Source organism: Schistocerca americana, chromosome 2 (genome assembly GCF_021461395.2).
Source record: "Schistocerca americana isolate TAMUIC-IGC-003095 chromosome 2, iqSchAmer2.1, whole genome shotgun sequence".
Classification (NCBI taxonomy): Eukaryota; Metazoa; Arthropoda; class Insecta; order Orthoptera; family Acrididae; genus Schistocerca; species Schistocerca americana.
In genome coordinates, this window is record NC_060120.1 from 340,741,020 (window position 1) to 340,760,441 (window position 19,422).

Below are 19,422 nucleotides of genomic sequence, written 5' to 3' on the forward strand. Positions count from 1 at the left end.
AATGCAAAATCCCGAAGATCGGCTAAAATTTACAGACGCGCGAAATTTGGCACGGACTTCAATGCGAGATGCCTTTAATAGGTTCCACAACGAAACATTGTCTCCAAATTTGGTAGAAAATCTGAAGAAATTCTTGTTGTACGTAAAGTACACAAGCGGCAAGACGCAGTCAATACCTTTGCTGCGAAGTGCCGATGGTACTGTTACCGATGACTGTGCCGCTAAAGCGGAGTTATTGAATGCAGTTTTCTGAAATTCCTTCACCAGGGAAGATGAATGGAATATTCCAGAATTTGAAACACGAACAGCTGCTAGCATGAGTTTCTTAGAAGTAGGTACCTTAGGGGTTGCGAAGCAACTCAAATCGCTTGATACGGACAAGTCTTCAGGTCCAGATTGTATACCGATTAGGTTCCTTTCAGATTACGCTGATACAATAGCTCCCTACTTAGCAATCATATACAACCGCTCGCTCACTGATAGATCTGTACCTACAGATTGGAAAATTGCACAGGTCACACCTGTTTTTAAGAAGGGTAGTACGAGTAATCCAACAAACTACAGACCTATATCATTGACGTCAGTTTGCAGTAGGGTTTTGGAGCATATATTGTATTCAAACATTATGAAGCACCTTGAAGTTGATTCTGTATTTCTAGATTTCTGGAAATCTTTTGACACCATTCCTCACAAGCGACTTCTAATTAAGCTGTGGGCCTATGGGGTATTGTCTCAGTTGTGCGACTGGATCTGTGATTTCCTGTCAGGAAGGTCCCAGTTCTTAGTAATAGACGGCAAATTATCGAGTAAAATTGAAGTGATATCAGGTGTTCCCCAGGGAAGTGTCCCGGGACCTCTGCTGTTCCTGATCTATATAAATGACCTGGGTGACAATGTGAGCAGTTCTCTTAGGTTGTTCACAGATGATGCTGTAATTTGCCATCTAGCAAGGTCATCCAAAGACCAGTATCAGTTGCAAAGTGATTTAGAAAAGATTGCTGTATGGTGTGGCAGGTGGCAGTTGACGCTAAATAACGAAAAGTGTGAGGTGATCCACATGAGTTCCAAAAGAAATCCGTTGGAATTCGATTACTCGATAAATAGTACAATTCTCAAGGCTGTCAATTCAACTAAGTGGGTGTTAAAATTACGAACAAATTCAGTTGGAAAGACCACATAGATAGTATTGTGGGGAAGGTGAGCCAAAGGTTGCATTTCATTGGCAGGACACTTAGAAGATGCAACAAGTCCACTAAAGAGAAGCTTACACTACACTCGTTCGTCCTCTGTCAGAATATTGCTGTGTGGTGTGGGATCCTTACCAGGTGGGATTGACGGAGGACATCAAAAGGGTGCAAAAAAGGGCAGCTCATTTTGTATTATCACGCAATAGGGGAGAGAGTGTGGCAGATATGATACGTGAGTTGGGATGGAAGTCATTAAACCAAAGACGTTTTTCGTCACGGCGAGTTCTATTTACGAAATTTCAGTCATTAACTTTCTCTTCCGAATGCAAAAATATTTTGTTGAGCCCAACCTACATAGGTAGGAATGATCATCAAAATAAAATAAGAGAAATCAGAGCTCGAACAGAAAGGTTTAGGTGTTCATTTTTCCCACGCGCTGTTCGGGAGTGGAATGGTAGGGAGATAGTATGATTGTGGTTCGATGAACCCTCTGCCAAGCACTTAAATGTTAATTGCAGAGTAATCATGTAGATGTAGATGTAGATGTAGATGTAGAAGAATGGAAAAAGTGGTAGCAGCTGACCTTCAGGAAGACCAGTTTGGATTCTGGAGAAATGTAGAAAAACACAATGCAATATTGACCCTATGACTTCCCATAGGAGATAGGTTAAGGAAAGGCAAAAACCTATGTTCATAGCATTTGTAGACTTAGAGAAAGCTTTTGGCAATGTTGACAGGAATACTCTCTTTGAAATTCTATAGGTAGTAAGGGTAAAGTACAGAGAGCAAAAGGCCATTTACAGCAAATACAGAAACCAGATGGCAGCTACAAGAGTTGAGGAACACAGACAGGAAGTAGTTATCACAAAGGGAGTGAGACAGGGTTGTAGCCTATCCCTTACATTATTCAGCCTGTATATTAAGCAGGCAGTAAAGGAAACAAAAGAAAAGTTTGGAGTAGGAATTAAATTCCGGGGAGAAGAAATAAAAACTTTGAGGTTTGCCAATAACATTGTTATTCTGTCAGGGACAGCAAAGAACATGGAAGAGCAGTAGAACAGAATGGACAATGTCTCGGAGGAAGAGAAATATGAACATCAACAAAAGCAAAATGAGAATAATGGAATGTAGTTGAATTAAATCAGGTGATGCTGTGGGAATTAGATTAGGAAATGACACACTTAAAGTAGTAGATGAGTTTTGCTATTTGGGAAGCAAAATAACTGATGATGGTTGAAGTAGGGAGGGTATAAAATGTTGATTGGCAATGCCAAGAAAAGCGTTTCTGAAGAAGAGAAATTTGTTAACATCGAATATAGATTTCAGTGTCAGGAAGCCCTTTCTGAAAGTATTTGTATAGAGTGTAGCCCTATATGGAAGTAAAACATGGACTATAAACAGTTTAGAAAAGAAGAGAAATGAAGCTTTTGAAATGTGATGCTACAGAAGAATGCTGTAGATTAGATGAGTAGACCACATAACTAATGAGGAGGTACTGAATGGAATTGGGGAGAAGTGAAATTTGTGGTTCAACCTAACTAGAAGAAGGGTTCAGTTGCTGAGGCATCAAGGGATCACTAATTCAGTACTGAATGGAAGTGGTGGGAAGGGGGGGGGGGGATCATAGAGGGAGACCAAGAGATGAATACAGTAATAAGATTCAGATGGATGTAGGTTGCAGTAGTTACTTGGAGATGAAGCGGCTTGCACAGGATAGAGTAGCATGGAGAGCTGCATCAAACCAGTCTTTAGACTAAAGACAACAACAACAACAACAATTAAATCTTTATGATACCCATCATAAAACTAAAGGTGAATGATAGGTAATATAGAAGTGAGAAATAATTGGGAAGAGCGAATAATGATATTTAATTAATGTGAGCCTATTTTTCTTGTTATTGCCATTAACTGAGCTTTAAATTTTTTCTAGTCATCCTTACTACAGACAATTCTGGGTGAGCTGCCAGCCACTTCAGGAACTCTGGCTGTAAGTGGCAAAGTTTCATATGCATCACAAGAACCCTGGCTGTTTGCTGCTACTATTCGACAAAATATACTCTTTGGTGAACCTTATGACAGAGAGAGGTACTGGCAAGTAATAAAAGCGTGTGCACTGGAGGTGGATTTTGACTCATTCCCACACCGTGATAAGACTCTTGTTGGTGATAGAGGCATTATGTTAAGTGGTGGACAGAAAGCTCGTGTTAATCTTGCCAGGTGGGTATATATCTGTGTATTACTGCAATAATATATCTTGGTCTTTTTGAACCTTCTTACAAATTTGAAGGTAAAAAATTCCATAAGGAAGAAAAGTATCAAATTTTAAATCATGTTAATGATAATGAAAGACTGGATAATAGATTTTTTGAGAAGATGTGCAAAGTTATTTGTCTTTGGTGGGAGAATACAAAGGGGTACCCAATAGAAACTGAACTAATTTTCTGGTGAGCAGAGCTTTTGTAGTACTGCATTTTTGCCACTAGGAGCACATAGAGAGAATATTCCAGAGTCAGTAAGTTGAGTGCTATCACCGAAGAAGCTCAGGACTAGTTTCAACAGAATTTATAGTAACAACTGTTTTGTGTGATTGCCATTTTTGCAATGGTTAATTTTTGTGAACAGTGAAATTTTGATTTTTTGCTCAGAAAAAGTGGAACAGAAGACCTTGGAATGTTAAAAATGGCATGCAAGGGTGATGATATTGGGGAAAACATAAGTATTTGAGTGGTTTCCTCATTTCAAAAATGATGAAATGTCAACTGATGACAAACCTCATTCTTGTCATCCTTCCATGGCCTGAACACATGAAAATCTTGAAAACATTCATGCAGTCACCAACAAAGATCTGCAGTGGACCATTGAAGAAATTATGGAGTTGTCAGGAGTGACTTGGCGTTCAATGCAGTGAACTGTGAGAGATTATTTTGGAGTTAAAAGGTTGGCTGCCAAATTCATGCCACAACTGCTGACTGGTGAACGAAAACAAGATTGCATGGAAGCATGCTATGCTTTGAAACAACAGTTCTGAAATGATTCAAACTTTTTTACAGAAATTATCACAAGTGATGAAGCTTGGTGCTATGGTTACAATCCTGAATCAAAGCAACAATCAAGCCTGTGGAAGAATTCAAGTTCACCTCATTCCAAGAAAGCTTGTCAGGTGAAATTAAACATTGAGACAATGTTGATTTGTTTTTCTATGTGAGAGGAGTTGCTCATTCAGAGCTTGTTCCACTGTGTCATGCAGTTGACCAGCCTTTCTACTTGGAAGTATTGAAAAACTTGCTATGCTATGCAGAAGTGACCTGATTTGTGGCAGTCGGGTAACTGGTTTTTCTATCGTGACAGTGCACTTGCTTATACATCCCTGACTGTAAGATACTTCTTGTCCAAAAATGGAATGACCACTGTTTTGCACCCCCTGTTCTCACCCAAAGTGTTTTGCTGATGTTGTTGAGGTGAAGAAAAAAATGATGGAAGAACTCTCAAATATAAGAAAAGATGAATTTAAACAATGTTTTAAAAAATGGAATAAAAGATTAGACAAATGTGTCAGTGCAAGAGGAGAGTACTTTGAAGGGAATTGATGGTTTATGCTTAAAATGCGAATAAATAAGTTTAAAAAAGTTCTGTTTATTTTGGGTGCCCCCTCATAAGTTACTCATCAAATTTTCATGGACATTCAAACAGTGCAAGTGAACACATTAACCCTAAGACAAGAGTTTGAGAGTAACAGGGGAGTGTCACAGAATAAGCCTGTTTGAAGGAATTATCTGGATACACTTGGAGTGGTTCAAAGAAACCGGAAAAGTATAAAATAATATCTGAATCTTTTGGCTGCTGCATTCTCTATCCAGATAAATAACGAGAACCTTTTTATCAGTGACAAAATTTCTAGGTCTACATACATATTACACAAGTTTCCACATCATTGCTAGTCATTCCCTTTCCTGTTAGACTTGCAAATGAATCAAGGTTAAAATGACTGTCTCTACACTTCTATACAAGCCCTAGTTTCTCTTATCTTGTCTTTGTGGTCCTGACATGAAATATACATTGGCAGCAGTAGAATCTTTCAAAAGTCATCCTCAAATGACAGTTCTCTAAATTTTCTCAGTAGATATTTGCAAAGATATCAGCTTCCCTGAGGGATTCCCATTTGGAATATGTGTATGTTTATCTCACTCGTGACAAATCTAACAGTATGCCTCTGAATTGCTTTGATGTCTGAATTGGCACATATCCCAAACACTCAAGCATCACTCAAGAATGGACCATACTAGTTTTCTATATGTGGTCTCTTTTACATATGGGCTACTCTGTCCTAGAATTCTCCCAATTAGCCAAAGTTGACATTTCACCTTTTCTACAACTTTATGTGTTCATTCCATTTCATGTCAATTTCAATGTTATGCCCCTTGTCTCTTTTGACATTAATTGGCCAGGACAACATATGAGTTCCATTACTTCATTAACAGTATGCTGTTGGGCACTGTGTCAAACTCTTTCCAAAAATCTAACAATGTGGACTCTCCTTGTTACCCTTGCAGAATATCATGTGAGAAAAGTGAAAACTGAGTGCTTTCTAAATCCATCCTGATTCGTGGACAGAAGCATTCTTGTCTCAAGGAAATATATTATATTTGAACTTAGAATCTTCCTGATCATACACATATTATAGTATTAATGGCCACCTTCAACCTAGAAGCTTTAGACTGGGAGACTCAAATCAAAGTACTGACTCAAGAGGGTAACATGTGAGATTTTCTAGTTACAGAGAGGCATGAATTTATGAACTCATTTAAAGTAGAGTGTGGAATCAGTGATCTAAGGTAGTAATATAAAGAAAGGTAGGAAGATAGCCAACCAGAGTGGCTGCGTGGTTCTAGGCGCTACAGTCTGGAGCGCTACGGTCGCAGGTTCGAATCCTGCCTCGGGCATGGATGTGTGTGATGTCCTTAGGTTAGTTAGGTTTAATTAGTTCTAAGTTCTAGGTGACTGATGACCTCAGAAGTTAAGTCACATTGTGCTCAGAGCCATTTGAACCCAGCCAGGTAGGAAGATAGTTGAGCTTACATAGTGCAGCAAGAAACAGATCTCAGATTTATATATCCAGATTGAAGTGACAAATGAAAATTTGTACTAATGCTGGACTTTGAACCAGGATCTCCTGTTCATTGCACAGATGCACTAACCACTACACCACCGTGGCATGGTAGCTTTGCCCAACTACACAGACTTCTTCTTAAATCCAAATTCCCATTCACGCCTCAATCCACTTGGTATTACCCCTAAACGCAAACAGCATTACAGAGGTTTTCCAAATATATTGGGTTAGTACCTCAGCACTGAATGAAATGGGGGATCCTACCCAAAATCCAGCATTCAGTGTTGAAGTGCTATTCCACTGAAGCTGGAGAGCTTCTGCAATGCTTTAAACCACCTATGCCTGGATTTCGTGCAGGATTGTCCATTTTGTTTGATGCCGAGGTGCAATTACAATACAGCTGGAGAGCCTCTGCAATGCTGTTCAAATTTGGAGGAATACAAAGTGGACTGAGGCATGTATGGGAGTTTGGACTGAGGAGAGAGGCATGCTAGGGTGATGCATGCAGATGTACAAAGCCACTGTCCCGTGAAGGTGTAGTGATTAGCACATCTGCCCAGTGAGCAGGAGATCCTGGTTCAAATCCTGGCTTTAGTATAAATTTTCATTCATCACTTCTGTCTGCACATACACATCATAGATGTTTTAGACTTGAAAAGGTTTCTGGAAACATATAGTTTGATTTGAGATCTCAGATTAACTGGGTGGATTGTACAGAGTAGTTAAAATAAAACAGGCCCAGAAAATATTTACAGTAAGACTGATGTGTGATTGAGCCTTGTTAATGAACTCACAGAAGAGGCTGAAAATGGCAACCATTGCCATTGATGTGGCACTGTGCTTGATTTATCACATTGTGAGGCACACGTAGCAGCTCTGCTTGAGAGACAGCAGCAACAGCAGTTTCAGAGTTCGGCTGTAGCTCTGCAAGAGTGTGAGGATATTTGAGTATGTCTGACATTTCGATTTGCCCCACAGCTAAAATAACAGGAAGAGAGATCAGGCAGTCAAGGTGGCCAGGAGATTGCACTGCTTCTGCGGATTGACCTCGCTTCATCAAACACCTTGTGCCCTTGTGATAAGGTTGCCAAGGTGGTGTGTACTGTTCCTCCATCTTGATGAAAATATTCACACAGTTGTTCATTTTCTGTAAGTTGATCCACATGTGGATTAAACTGTTTCTGGACATTCTGGCTAACATTAACAGTGTGGTGAAAGAATTGTTATATGATGTGGACATCAGACATTTCACACCAGACACCAAACATGAGATTTTGCAGCTGCTTTTCAAAGTACTGATGAGAATTTTCTGACATATAATGACACGTGGTCTGTAAATTCACATTTTCTGAGAAACCAGGCCTCATCTGAAGAAGTGAAAAAACTGAGGATCCATAAGTCTTGATTGCATTTCACACAGAAATAACCATCAGAACTCTACATGCTTCAGCTCATGCACAACAGTAAATTTGTAAGGATACAGATGCAGATTCTTTTTGATAATGTTTTGACACTGCAGTGTCTTAATTCCTATGAGTACAAGTAAATGGTGTTGAGATTTTATTAGACTTTGTTTGTAGGATTTCCTTCACACAAGCAATATTTTATAATGTTCAGGCTATTCAGATAGTTACAGTTTTATTTACTACAGAGCCTGTTTCACACCATACTGCTACTCCATATTGCATTGCATGTTTTGATGGAGGTTTATGCCAAAACATGTCCAGTCTTAAACTCATCCACAAATAGTTCTGCACTTGTTTTCCACAAGTTATGCTTCACACAACACTCAGTAATGAACACTGTAAGCTCTACCTTTTGAATCGTACATATATTGCTGTTCATTTCCATTTGTCAGAAATCAATCTTTTGAGGGAGGTGGGTTGCATCAGATCATGTCTGACATGGAAATAAACTTTCTACCTATTGCTCATGACATGCATGTAATTTCTCGCCATAAACTTGGTAATTACGCATGATAAGGATCTGTTATAAATGATAACACCATGTATATAAACTTAGTTTATTGGTTCCCAGCAATGAATGTTCCTAACAATGGTTTTCATACTAACACTTTTGTAATCAACACTTATAATTTGTCATTCCAGAGAAGATACCATTTAATTGATCTCAATTCTTTCATCAATACCAATTTAAAGTTTTACTGCAGTTTCTTACAGGTCATTAATTCATATAAATTCTGATCAGTAGCTTCAGTTCTACTCACTCTAGAAAATCTAACACTTGCTCCTTCCAATTAACTTTTATATATAAGATTATTAATTAGTAACTGCTCAACATTTTAATACAGTTCTTCCTCTCAACACTATATTTAACTTTTACTGTCACTGATCCCCATCTTTATGATGTGACCAACACTTTTACCTCCACACACCTACTTACTTGCATACCCACTCATTACATACAGGAACAATGCCAGTTTGATTTGACAGTGCTCCAACCAATCAACAAAGGCTTGTAGTGCACCAAAGGTTCCAGAATGTCAGATTTGTCAGCTAGTGTATGCTGGTGAAAGAGCATGACTGTAGTTGATGCAGTACTCTTACATTCCCATGCTAAATTGGAAGATCCCTGCAACCAAGGAAGAAAAATTAGTCTCTCTTTCGACAACAAAAGTGCTGTCTCCTCCCTCTTCACACTCAGAGTTTACACATCATCATCATCTTGGACAGTTTCCAGCCACTGGCTGGGTCTGTCGGGAACACAAGCCTCTCCATCGTGTTCTGTCTTTCCACCATCCCCCTCTTCCACCTTCGTCCAGTTCTCTCCTCTTCTCATCACACATTCCTTCACTCCCTTCACCCATCTATCTCTTGGTCTTCCTCTGGGCCTCTTCCCCTCCAGTTGCAGATCAAACATCCTCTTTGGAATTCTTCCCTCATCCATTCTCTTCATGTGTCCATACCACTGCAGTCTTGATTTTTCTATCCTGTCCTGTACTGGTTCCTCCTTTAGTATTTCCCTCACATACACATTTCACAATCTGTCTCGTCTTGTTACACCCAACCTGCTCCTCTGGAACTTCATTTCACTAGCCTGTATTCTACTTTTGTCGCTTTTGTGCATTACCCATGTCTCACTTCCGTATGCCAATATGGGGACAAAGTAGGTTCGGTATATAATTCCCTTGGATTTCTGTGGCACCTCCTTGCTCCAAATAAGCCCCCTAATGAATTTATAGAACTGCCCTGCTTTTCTGCACCTTTCATTTATTTCCATTGCATTTCCCCCCTTACTTTCAATCACGCTTCCCAGGTACTTGAAGTTCTCTACCACTTGTAGTTTTTCCCCTCCACAAGCTATACCCACATTTGGCCTATTCTTCTTCCTTGTTGTGACAATTATTTCACTTTTCTTTGCAGAGAAATGCATTCCATATTGTGCTGCCGTTGCCTCCCATGCATCTAACTGCTCTTGCACCTCCTTCTCGCAATTTCCCCATAACATCAGGTCATCGGCAGAAAGCACTGCTTTCATTTTATGATCTCCAATTGCATCTGATACTTGCTGTAGGATTTCATCCATAACAATAATAAACAATAAAGGCGAAAGTGCACTTACCTGTCGCAGCCCATTTTCAAGCTTGAACCATGCAGTACGTTCCCTCCCCACTTTCACACAACTCTCACTTCCCTCATACATTTTTCTGACTTTTCGTGTTATCTCTTCATCTATCCCTTTTGTGTTCAGCACATCCCAGAACTTGTCCCTACAGATACTGTCATACGCCTTCTCAATATCTAAAAAGGCCATGATTAAGTCCTTCCCGTACTCATAGTGCCTTTCCTGCAGTTGCCTTGCCGCAAATATGAGGTCCGTTGTTGATCTTCCCGGTCTGAAACCGCACTGCTCCTCTTGCAGTCTACTTTCAATACTGCTTCTTATTCTCTTCTCCAGGATCTTTTCATAGATTTTTCCACAGTGACATAGCAGGGTGATTCCTCTGTAGTTCTCACATCTCCTTTTATCCCCTTTCTTGAAGATCGGGACTATAATTCCTTTCTTCGAATGGCTGTTAATTAAATACTCTCAGAACTCCTTACATTCATCCATCCCTGCACTTCAGCATATATAAATTTATAATATTATTGTTTTGTATTTTAAAAAATAATTTAATTAGAAGATACTCTTGAAAAGAGTTTCTTCATTATTAAGGATGTATGCATACTAATGAAAAGAAAAGCAGTGCAATGAAGAAAGCAAAATATCTAAAATATCCCTAAATATAAACACACTGGACAACAAAATTATTCCATTAAATTAATCACCAAAGGCCCTGTCGGTATGAGTTATTTATCTCAGTTCATCAGAATTTTCAGTCAAGAAATGCAGAAGGTATCAAGATTTTTAATCTGGTACTATCACTATTATTAGGAAGCAGAAACATGTTTATTTATGTAAGAAGAAAACGGGGAGAAAAAAATAAGGTTTTTATGCCCAGTTTAAAGAATATGTTTAAAAGACCAAATCTTATTAAACAATGGCATTCATTTGGGAAAAAAATGGAAAAGTTAGTTTGTTGTAAGAAAACACTTTGCACATTTTTAAACCCAGCTTTTTGTTTCTATTTGTTGCACTCACTCATGCTTAGAAAGATGAAATTCTGTCAGGACTGGAGTTGAAATGAAAAGCATCAGTTTTTCAGTGAGTCTTTTCTCCTTTCCAAATTTTGAGAAATAACTACGGTGCAATATACATCAACATTTGACTCCTTTCACTTAATTTATTCATCTGATTATTAGATCTTCACTTTCAAACACTTTCAGTACTAAAATCCATATCAATAGTGATTTATTGATTTCTTATTCTTCTGTCAATGTAGATTAATGTACTTTATTTCATTTCTGCGTATTGATGACTTTTATTACATATGTGCAAGTAAAGATATCTGGTTTGAGCAGTAGCTAAGTGCATACTAAATTGAAAGTTTCACATAAATCATAATTTTTTTGTTAGTATTGTTGTTTTTCACATCCATGCTTTTACATTGGGACGGCATACTCTAAGATCCTCTTGGGCACTCTGTGCAATGATGGTAGCTCCATACAGCACCTGCTGTGATATAGGGATTTGTTCCATTGAACTCCATCCATCATTTGCACACTGCTCAACTATTACCTCCAACAAATAACTGAAACACAAAACAAATATGTGAACATATATAAAGTATCACCTACATGTGAATAATAGAATGAGATTTTCACTCTGCAGTGGAGTGTGCGCTGATATGAAACTTCCTGGCAGATTAAAACTGTGCGCCCGACCGAGACTCGAACTCGGGACCTTTGCCTTTCGCGGGCAAGTGCTCTACCATCTGAGCTACCGAAGCACGACTCACGCCCGGTACTCACAGCTTTACTTCTGCCAGTATCTCGTCTCCTACCTTCCAAACTTTGCAGAAGCTCTTCTGCGAACCTAGCAGAACTAGCACTCCTGAAAGAAAGGATATAGCGGAGACATGGCTTAGCCACAGCCTGGGGGATGTTTCCAGAATGAGATTTTCACTCTGCAGCGGAGTATGCGCTGATATGAAACTTCCTGGCAGATTAAAACTGTGCGCCCGACCGAGACTCAAACTCGGGACCTTTGCCTTTCGCGGACAAGTGCTCTACCATCTGAGCTACTGAAGCACGACTCACGCCTGGTACTCACAGCTTTACTTCTGCCAGTATCTCGTCTCCTACCTTCCAAACTTTGCAGAAGCTCTTCTGCGAACCTAGCAGAACTAGCACTCCTGAAAGAAAGGATATAGCGGAGACATGGCTTAGCCACAGCCTGGGGGATGTTTCCAGAATGAGATTTTCACTCTGCAGCGGAGTGTGCGCTGATATGAAACTTCCTGGCAGATTAAAACTGTGCGCCCAACCGAGACTCGAACTCGGGACCTTTGCCTTTCGTGGGCAAGTGCTCTTCTGCTCTTCTGCGAAGAGCTTCTGCAAAGTTTGGAAGGTAGGAGACGAGATACTGGCAGAAGTAAAGCTGTGAGTACCGGGCGTGAGTCGTGCTTCGGTAGCTCAGATGGTAGAGCACTTGCCCACGAAAGGCAAAGGTCCCAAGTTCGAGTCTCGGTCGGGCGCACAGTTTTAATCTGCCAGGAAGTTTCATGTGAAAAATAGTTTTTATCTTTGGACTATTCTTGTCCTATTTAGTTATTATTACATTTGTAATAAAATTAATTGTACATATGGTTGATCATTAGTAGAAACCAAGAGTACAGAATATTTTCATATTTCTAATGTTTATGGCAAAATACCTAAATTTAATTCAACGAAATCATGCATGCCACCCCCTTTACCCTTATAGGTGCCACTCCATATAAATGAGTTAGCATGGTTCAGTAGTTAAAAGATAAAACAGATGTAATTATTTCAAACAATTGAAAATCCAGGATGGAATGTAACAATATCGTGAAAAGTAAAGTTGCTACTCACCATACAGTGGAGAAGCTGAGTCACAGATAGACACAACAAAAAGACTCTCACAAATAAGCTTCCAGCCAGCAAATCCTTCATTGAAAATAGACAAAACACACACACACACACACACACACACACACACACAAATGCAACTCACACACACATGACTGCAGTCTTTGGCAACTGAAGCCATGCTGCAAGCAGCAACACCAGTGCATGATGGGAGTGATGACTGGGTGGGGGTAAGGAGGAGACTGGGGCAGGGAGGGGGAGGGATAGTAGGGTCAGAGTAGGGGGCAGTGAAGTGTTGCTAGGTAGCTCGCAGAAACGAGATGGAGAGAGGGTAGGGCAGCTATGTGTAGTCAGGAGGTTAGATGGGGGGCAGGGGGGAGGTAGGTGGGGGTAGCAGAAAAGGAGAGAAGTATAAAGACTGGGTATGATGGTGGAATGAGCTCCGTGTAGTGCTGGAATGGGAACAGGGAAGGAGCTGGATGGGTGAGGACAATGTCTAACTAAAGTTGAGGCCAGGAGGATTATGGGAATGTAGAATTTATTACAGGGAAAGTTCCCACCTGCTCAGTTCAGAAAAGCTGGTGTTGGTGAGAAGGATCCATATGTCACATACTGTAAAGCAGATATTGAAATGAAAGATGTCATGCTGGGCAGTGTGCTCTGCAACAGGGTGTCCACTTGTTTCATGGCCACAGTTTGTCGGTGACCATTCATGTGAACTAACAGCTTGTTGGTTGTCATGTCCACATAGAATGCAGGACAGTGGTTGCAGCTTAGCTTGTAGATCACCTGACTGGTTTCACAGGTAGCCCTGCTTTTGATTGGATAGGTGATGTTTCTGACCGGACTGGAGGAGGTTGTGGTGGGAGGATGTGTGGGACAGGTCTTGCATCTAGGTCAGTTACAGGGATAAGAGCCATGAGGTAAGTGGTTGGGTTGTGTAGGGATAAATGAGTATATTGTGTAGGTTCGTTGGATGACAGAATACCATTATGAGAGGGGTGGGAAGGATAGTTAGTGGAAAGGAATTTTCTCATTTCAGGGGACAATGAGAGGAAGTAAAAAACCTGGCAGAGAATGTAATTCAGTTGCTCCAGTCTTGGTTGGTACTGAGTTGCAAGGGGATGCTCCTCTGTGGTGAGACAGTGAGACTTTGGGAGGTGGTGGGAGACTGTAAAGATAAGGCATGGAAGATCAAAGCTTAGGAAGTTATTGATATGTGAACATTGGGTAGTATATTTTTTACTGTCCTAATTATATATTGAGATTATAACCTCAGTTTGTACAGTAGTAACAGGTAATAGTAACCTATTAGCACTAACAGAACAGTGATATGTCATCTGTCAAATCTCTGTTCTGATCAGTTCTTCTACGTTCTTATTTGTAACATATTCTGACTTATCCTTTGTCTCTGTTAATTCATTTTCTAATATGTGTGCTTTATTTTGAAGAATATCCTTAAGTAACTGAAGAGTATCTAAATGCTCAACTTTTCTTCCACTAATCCAAGACAGTCATCCAATTCTTGTACATATTTTTCATCTGTATTAGATAGTCCTCCTACCCATTGATAGAAACTTTTTTCTGTTTGATCCAATGTGTTGTTTATTTTTGAGGTTACTTGCATTTTTTAAAATCTTTCTTTCCTAGCTTGAAGTGCATGTTTGTCAGTCTCCTGACAAATAGTAATTGGAAAACTACAAAAGTGGTATTGACAATAAAAAATTAGATACTAATAGTGAATGACACATGTCAACTGTAATCTAAATGAATAATATAAGCTACATAAGAAACTTTTTAAAAAAGTATTAACATTATTTTTTTAAAAAAATTAAGAAACTTTGAAAACATCTAAGTCTAGTAGAAATATTATGAAACAGATCTAAGTGATCTCTCTCCATCATTACCAGTAAGCAGCTTGACTGACAGAATTCTTGAGAACTATTGTTTTAGTTTCCTTACTCATAAAATCAAACATTTTCCTTAAGGCTCTCTTTTTTAATTCACTGAGATGTATCTCACTATTCAGACTTTGGAAGTGTTGAGTTTTTGTGATTAGGTCACTTCCTATTTGTGCCGAAAATATGCATCTAGTTGCAGCCTGGTTGTGACGTCACCTGAGGCAGCAGGTAAGCTGGCGTTTGACTGGTGTGGACTGATTGATAGCCGGGTGCAAAGTGAAGTGTGTCTCTGCCTCTCAGGCCATATTTATATATGGGTGCGGCAAACGGCTGAAGGTAACACCTGCCGTCATGTGCTCTATGCCTCGGCAGCAGCATCTAAATGGCCGGTTTCTCGAACACACATTATTTTATGACACTGTCATGAATCAATTTAGAATCTGTAATTGTTGTATGATTGTAGTTAAGTTGCCTTTAATCATAGGGAAAGTTTTAGTTCACCTGCATTTAAACTTGGCTGGTTAGAATTTTTAGATTGGAACCAACAGTAGAACATGATGTCTGAACTACAGCTGAACATGTTGTAGCTTTATAATTTAATGGGTTTCATCAATTGCTTTAATCAGAACTTTCTATTATTAATATAAATGATACTTAATCCATTACACATAAGGATCTTTTTGTTCTAAATTTTGTTTTCAGTAAATTACTCAAAAACTATTAGAGGCAGCTTAATGGGGTCACATAGTTAAGGTTCTTATATTGAACTGCAGCTTCATACCAATACATAACTCCATTTTCAAATATTCGTTTGTGGAGGAATATCCAGGAGAATTGCCCCAATTTAATTCTCGTACCTCTGAAAAACCGAATGAAATAAATATTAGTGTCAGTGTTGTTGAGTAACAACTGAAATTGTTAAATCTGAACAAAGCTCTAGGGTCCAATGGAATCCCTGTAGAATAATGTGCTGAATTTGTAGCTGAGTTAACCCCTCTTCTAAATTCTATCATAGATCTCTCAAACATAAAACCATGCCTAGTTCACACCCATCTACAAGAAGGATAGAAATATGATCCACAAACCTACCATCCAATATCCTTGACATCGGTTTATTGTAGAATATTAGAACATATTCTGAGTTCAAACATAATGACCTCCTCCATGCCAACCAGCATGGATTACAAAAACATGGATCATTTGAAACCCAATATGCACTTTTCTTATGTGACATACTGAAAGCTTTGGATCAAGGCAGTAGATAAATGCTGTAATCCTTGTTTTCCAAAAAGCATTTGACCTGTTACCACATCTTCACTTATTGGGTGAAAAGTTTGATCATGTGGGGTATCAAGTGAAACCGTGGCTGGATTGATAGTAACCTCATACTTTTTGCAGATGATGCAGTTATCTGTAATGAGGTAATGTCTGAAAGAAGATGCATGAATATAAGGTTTCAAAGTGGTACAGATATTGGCAATTTATTTTAAATGTCAAAAAATGTGAAATAGTGCACTTCACAAAATGAAAAGTATCCTGTGACTATAATACCAATGAGTCACTGTTGGAACTGGCCGACTCATACAAATACCAGGTGGAATACTTTGTTGGGGTATGACATTGAATGATCACATAGGCTCCATTGTGGGTAAAGCAGGTGATAGACTTCTGTTAATTGGTAGAATATTGAGGAATGCAATCAGTCTACAGAGGAGATTGCTTACAAATCACTCATGCAATCAGTTAAGAATACTTCTCGAGTGTGTGGGATCCATACCAAATAGAACTAACAGGGAATATTAAATGTGTACAGAGAAGGGCAACAGGAATAGTCACAGGTTTGTTTGATCTGTGGGAGAGTGTCACAGGAATACTGAATAAACTGAACTGGCAGACTCTTGAAGATAGACATAAATTATCCTGAGAAAGTGTACTAACAAAGTTTCAAGAACCAGCTTTAAATGATGACATATTGCTCACATAAGGGTTGTGAGGACAAGATTAGAATAATTACAGCATGCACAGAGGCATTTAAACAATCATTCATCCTATGCTCATACATGGGAAGAAACTCTGATACCTAGTTCAAGGTGACATATCTTCTGCTATATACTTAACAGTGGTTTGCAGAGTTTATGTGTCCCATGGTGAGTCAAAATGTTTCTAGCCCAATAAATAAAGAATGCCAGGAATTTCCTAATACCAATTTATTTTTCAGTTTAATACCTGTATACACTAATACACTTGTGGGCATGCTCATATAATTTCTGCAGACCATTCAAATAAAAGGTCTTTGATTTTGAGTCCAACTGAGCATTCACAGCATCAATCACTGCATCATCATTGTCAAATCATTATCATTGAGGTCTTTTTTCAGTTTTGGGAAAATAAAAAAGTCTGATGGAGCCAAATCTGGAGAATATGGCAGATGACGTAAAAATTCAAACCGGTAGTCATATAGTGTTTCCAGTGTTGTGAGGGCTTTGCGCACTGGTGTGTTGCCCTGATGCAAAAGAACTCCACACAACAATTTTCTGTTTCCTTTTTTTTCTTTATCTCTTCTCTCAAACAGTGCAGGAAGGTGCAATAGTATGCTGCATTAATAGTTATGCCCTTTTGCAAGTAATCCATCATAATTACCACTTCTGCATCCCAGAAGACCGATGCCATCACCTTACCAGTTGATTTTTGCACCCAGAATTTTTTTGGGATAGGGGATGAATGATGTTTCCATTGTTGTGACTGTTGTTTTGTCTCAGGATCAAAGTGGTGAGCCCACATTTCATCCATTGTCACATATCTTGCAAGAAAGCTGTCTTCATCGATTTCAAATTGGCGGATGATTTCTTCACAAGACTGCACACACTCCCATGTCTGCTCCGCTTTCAAGTATTTTGGGACCACTGAGATGAAACTTTCTGCATTCCCAAAATATCCACAACAATGTCATGAGCACACTCATGGGAGATTCCAAATGTTGTTTCATTGACCTGCAGCATCGTTTGATGATCCTACAAAATCATATAGTGAATTGCAGTCACTGTTTCATCAGTGGCAATTGTGACAGGCCTTCCACTCCTTTGCACATCTTCCAGACTCATTCTTCATTATTCAAAGCTGGACAACCAGTTTTTCACTGTTACATAAGATGGAGCAGTGTCCTTAAATGTATTCCACATGTCCTCTGCAATTTCCTTGGGCATCATTCCCTTCAAATGAAGATATTAAATCACAGCATGGTTCTTGATTCTCCTGAAATTTGCCATTTTGCTTACATTATGGTATCGAACGCATTCTAGTGGAAAAACTAACGAAGCTGGAGCTGTGAAATTTGACTTGCATACCCACTAAAGGTCACCATAAAAGTAAGTGGTGATTTTTGAGCAAGACATTACGGTAACTATCTCAGGCTAGAAACTTTTTGACTGTGCCCCATGTATGTAGATGTAGAGTGGTGTAACTCTGAAAATTTCTCATGTGAAAGGGACATTCATATGTGGCTGTGATTGATCCATCACCTATCATTTGGTTGCATCATATTTGGCTTGGTTTGTATCTGAATGTGTGTGGAAAGGGGACTACTTGCACATCTAATTGACAGATGCATCCAGTCTAACTAAATCCGTGTCCATCCCAGGGATTTCCAATATGTTTCTCGGGCATATTTTTGGGTTAAATTCTTCCAGAGCTACATTATACATATAGTTTCAGTTGAAACAGTTGCTAGCAGAACAAAACTGCAGCTTTGATGAAGCCCAGGACATTAAAAAAAATTGCAATTAATGTCTTCCCTCAAAACACCATTAATAAAAAAAAAAGGCGTTCTCATATTCACACAAAAATATGAAACTATAGGTGGAATCTCGACAGACGTGCATATCAGAACATCATGGAAATCACTGAAACTGAACAGATACATATTGATGGGTACAATTTAAAATTGTACTGGTATAGACATAATAAAAAGAAATGTGTGGGGTTCTGCTTACGGAAAAAAAGTTAAGTCCCAGGGTTTTTGAATTAATGAATATTGTGCTGAACGACTCTTTGAATGCTGTCACAAAATAGTGGATTAGTAAACACACATTTATTCTAAACTTTCACTCTGCAGTGAAGTGTAAGTAGTGAGTTTTATTAAAAATGGAATTTAGGAATTTATTGTTACTTATCATGTATATTATTACATTTCAATTACTTTGAACATGGGCATTATCTGAGAACTGATTTTTACATATTTTTGGAAAAAGGGTTTATATGTTATAATTAATTGTATCAAGCAGTTACTTGAGTTGATGGAGGTGGGTAGGCAGTAGGGAGGGGATGCAAGAAGGGTGTAGTGGGAAAGAGGCAGGTCTTTGGACAGATGACTTTGTGGGTGCACAACAAGACAAAAAAAGTATGGAGGGTGCAACAAAAAGAGATGTAGGGTACAACAAAAAGAGATGTAGGAAGGGATAGGGGGAACCGAGTTATGTACTTTTTTTATCTTGTTGTGGTGCTGTGAAGACATCATTCTGCCCAAAGTCCTGCTGCTTTCCTGCTACCCATCCTTGTATCCTTCCCAACACCTTCCACACATCCATGAGCTCAGGCAACTCTTTCAGCAATCAAGTATCAATAATTAGTCTTGCTGTGGCCATGGGAGGATGCATTTGGGTGTCTGTGTGGTTGTGTGTATGTGTTTCATGTTGCTGGGAAAAGAGCTAGTGTTCAAAAGCTAGTATGACTGCTGATTTTCTGTTATGTTTACTGCACTCCACACATTGGTTCATTATAGG

General features: G+C 39.1%; 1 protein-coding gene across 4 annotated transcripts in view; it reads left to right on the top strand.

Annotated features, from left to right (window-relative positions):
• Positions 1-19,422, top strand: part of LOC124593680 (ATP-binding cassette sub-family C member 4-like) — a 473,970-nt gene that overhangs the window by 246,015 nt on the left and 208,533 nt on the right. For all 4 annotated transcript variants that reach the window (XM_047131977.1, XM_047131979.1, XM_047131978.1 and 1 more), the window contains one exon: positions 3,118-3,404. In XM_047131977.1, coding sequence (XP_046987933.1) covers positions 3,118-3,404 — 287 coding nt within the window. The remainder of the gene's footprint in view (positions 1-3,117; positions 3,405-19,422) is intronic.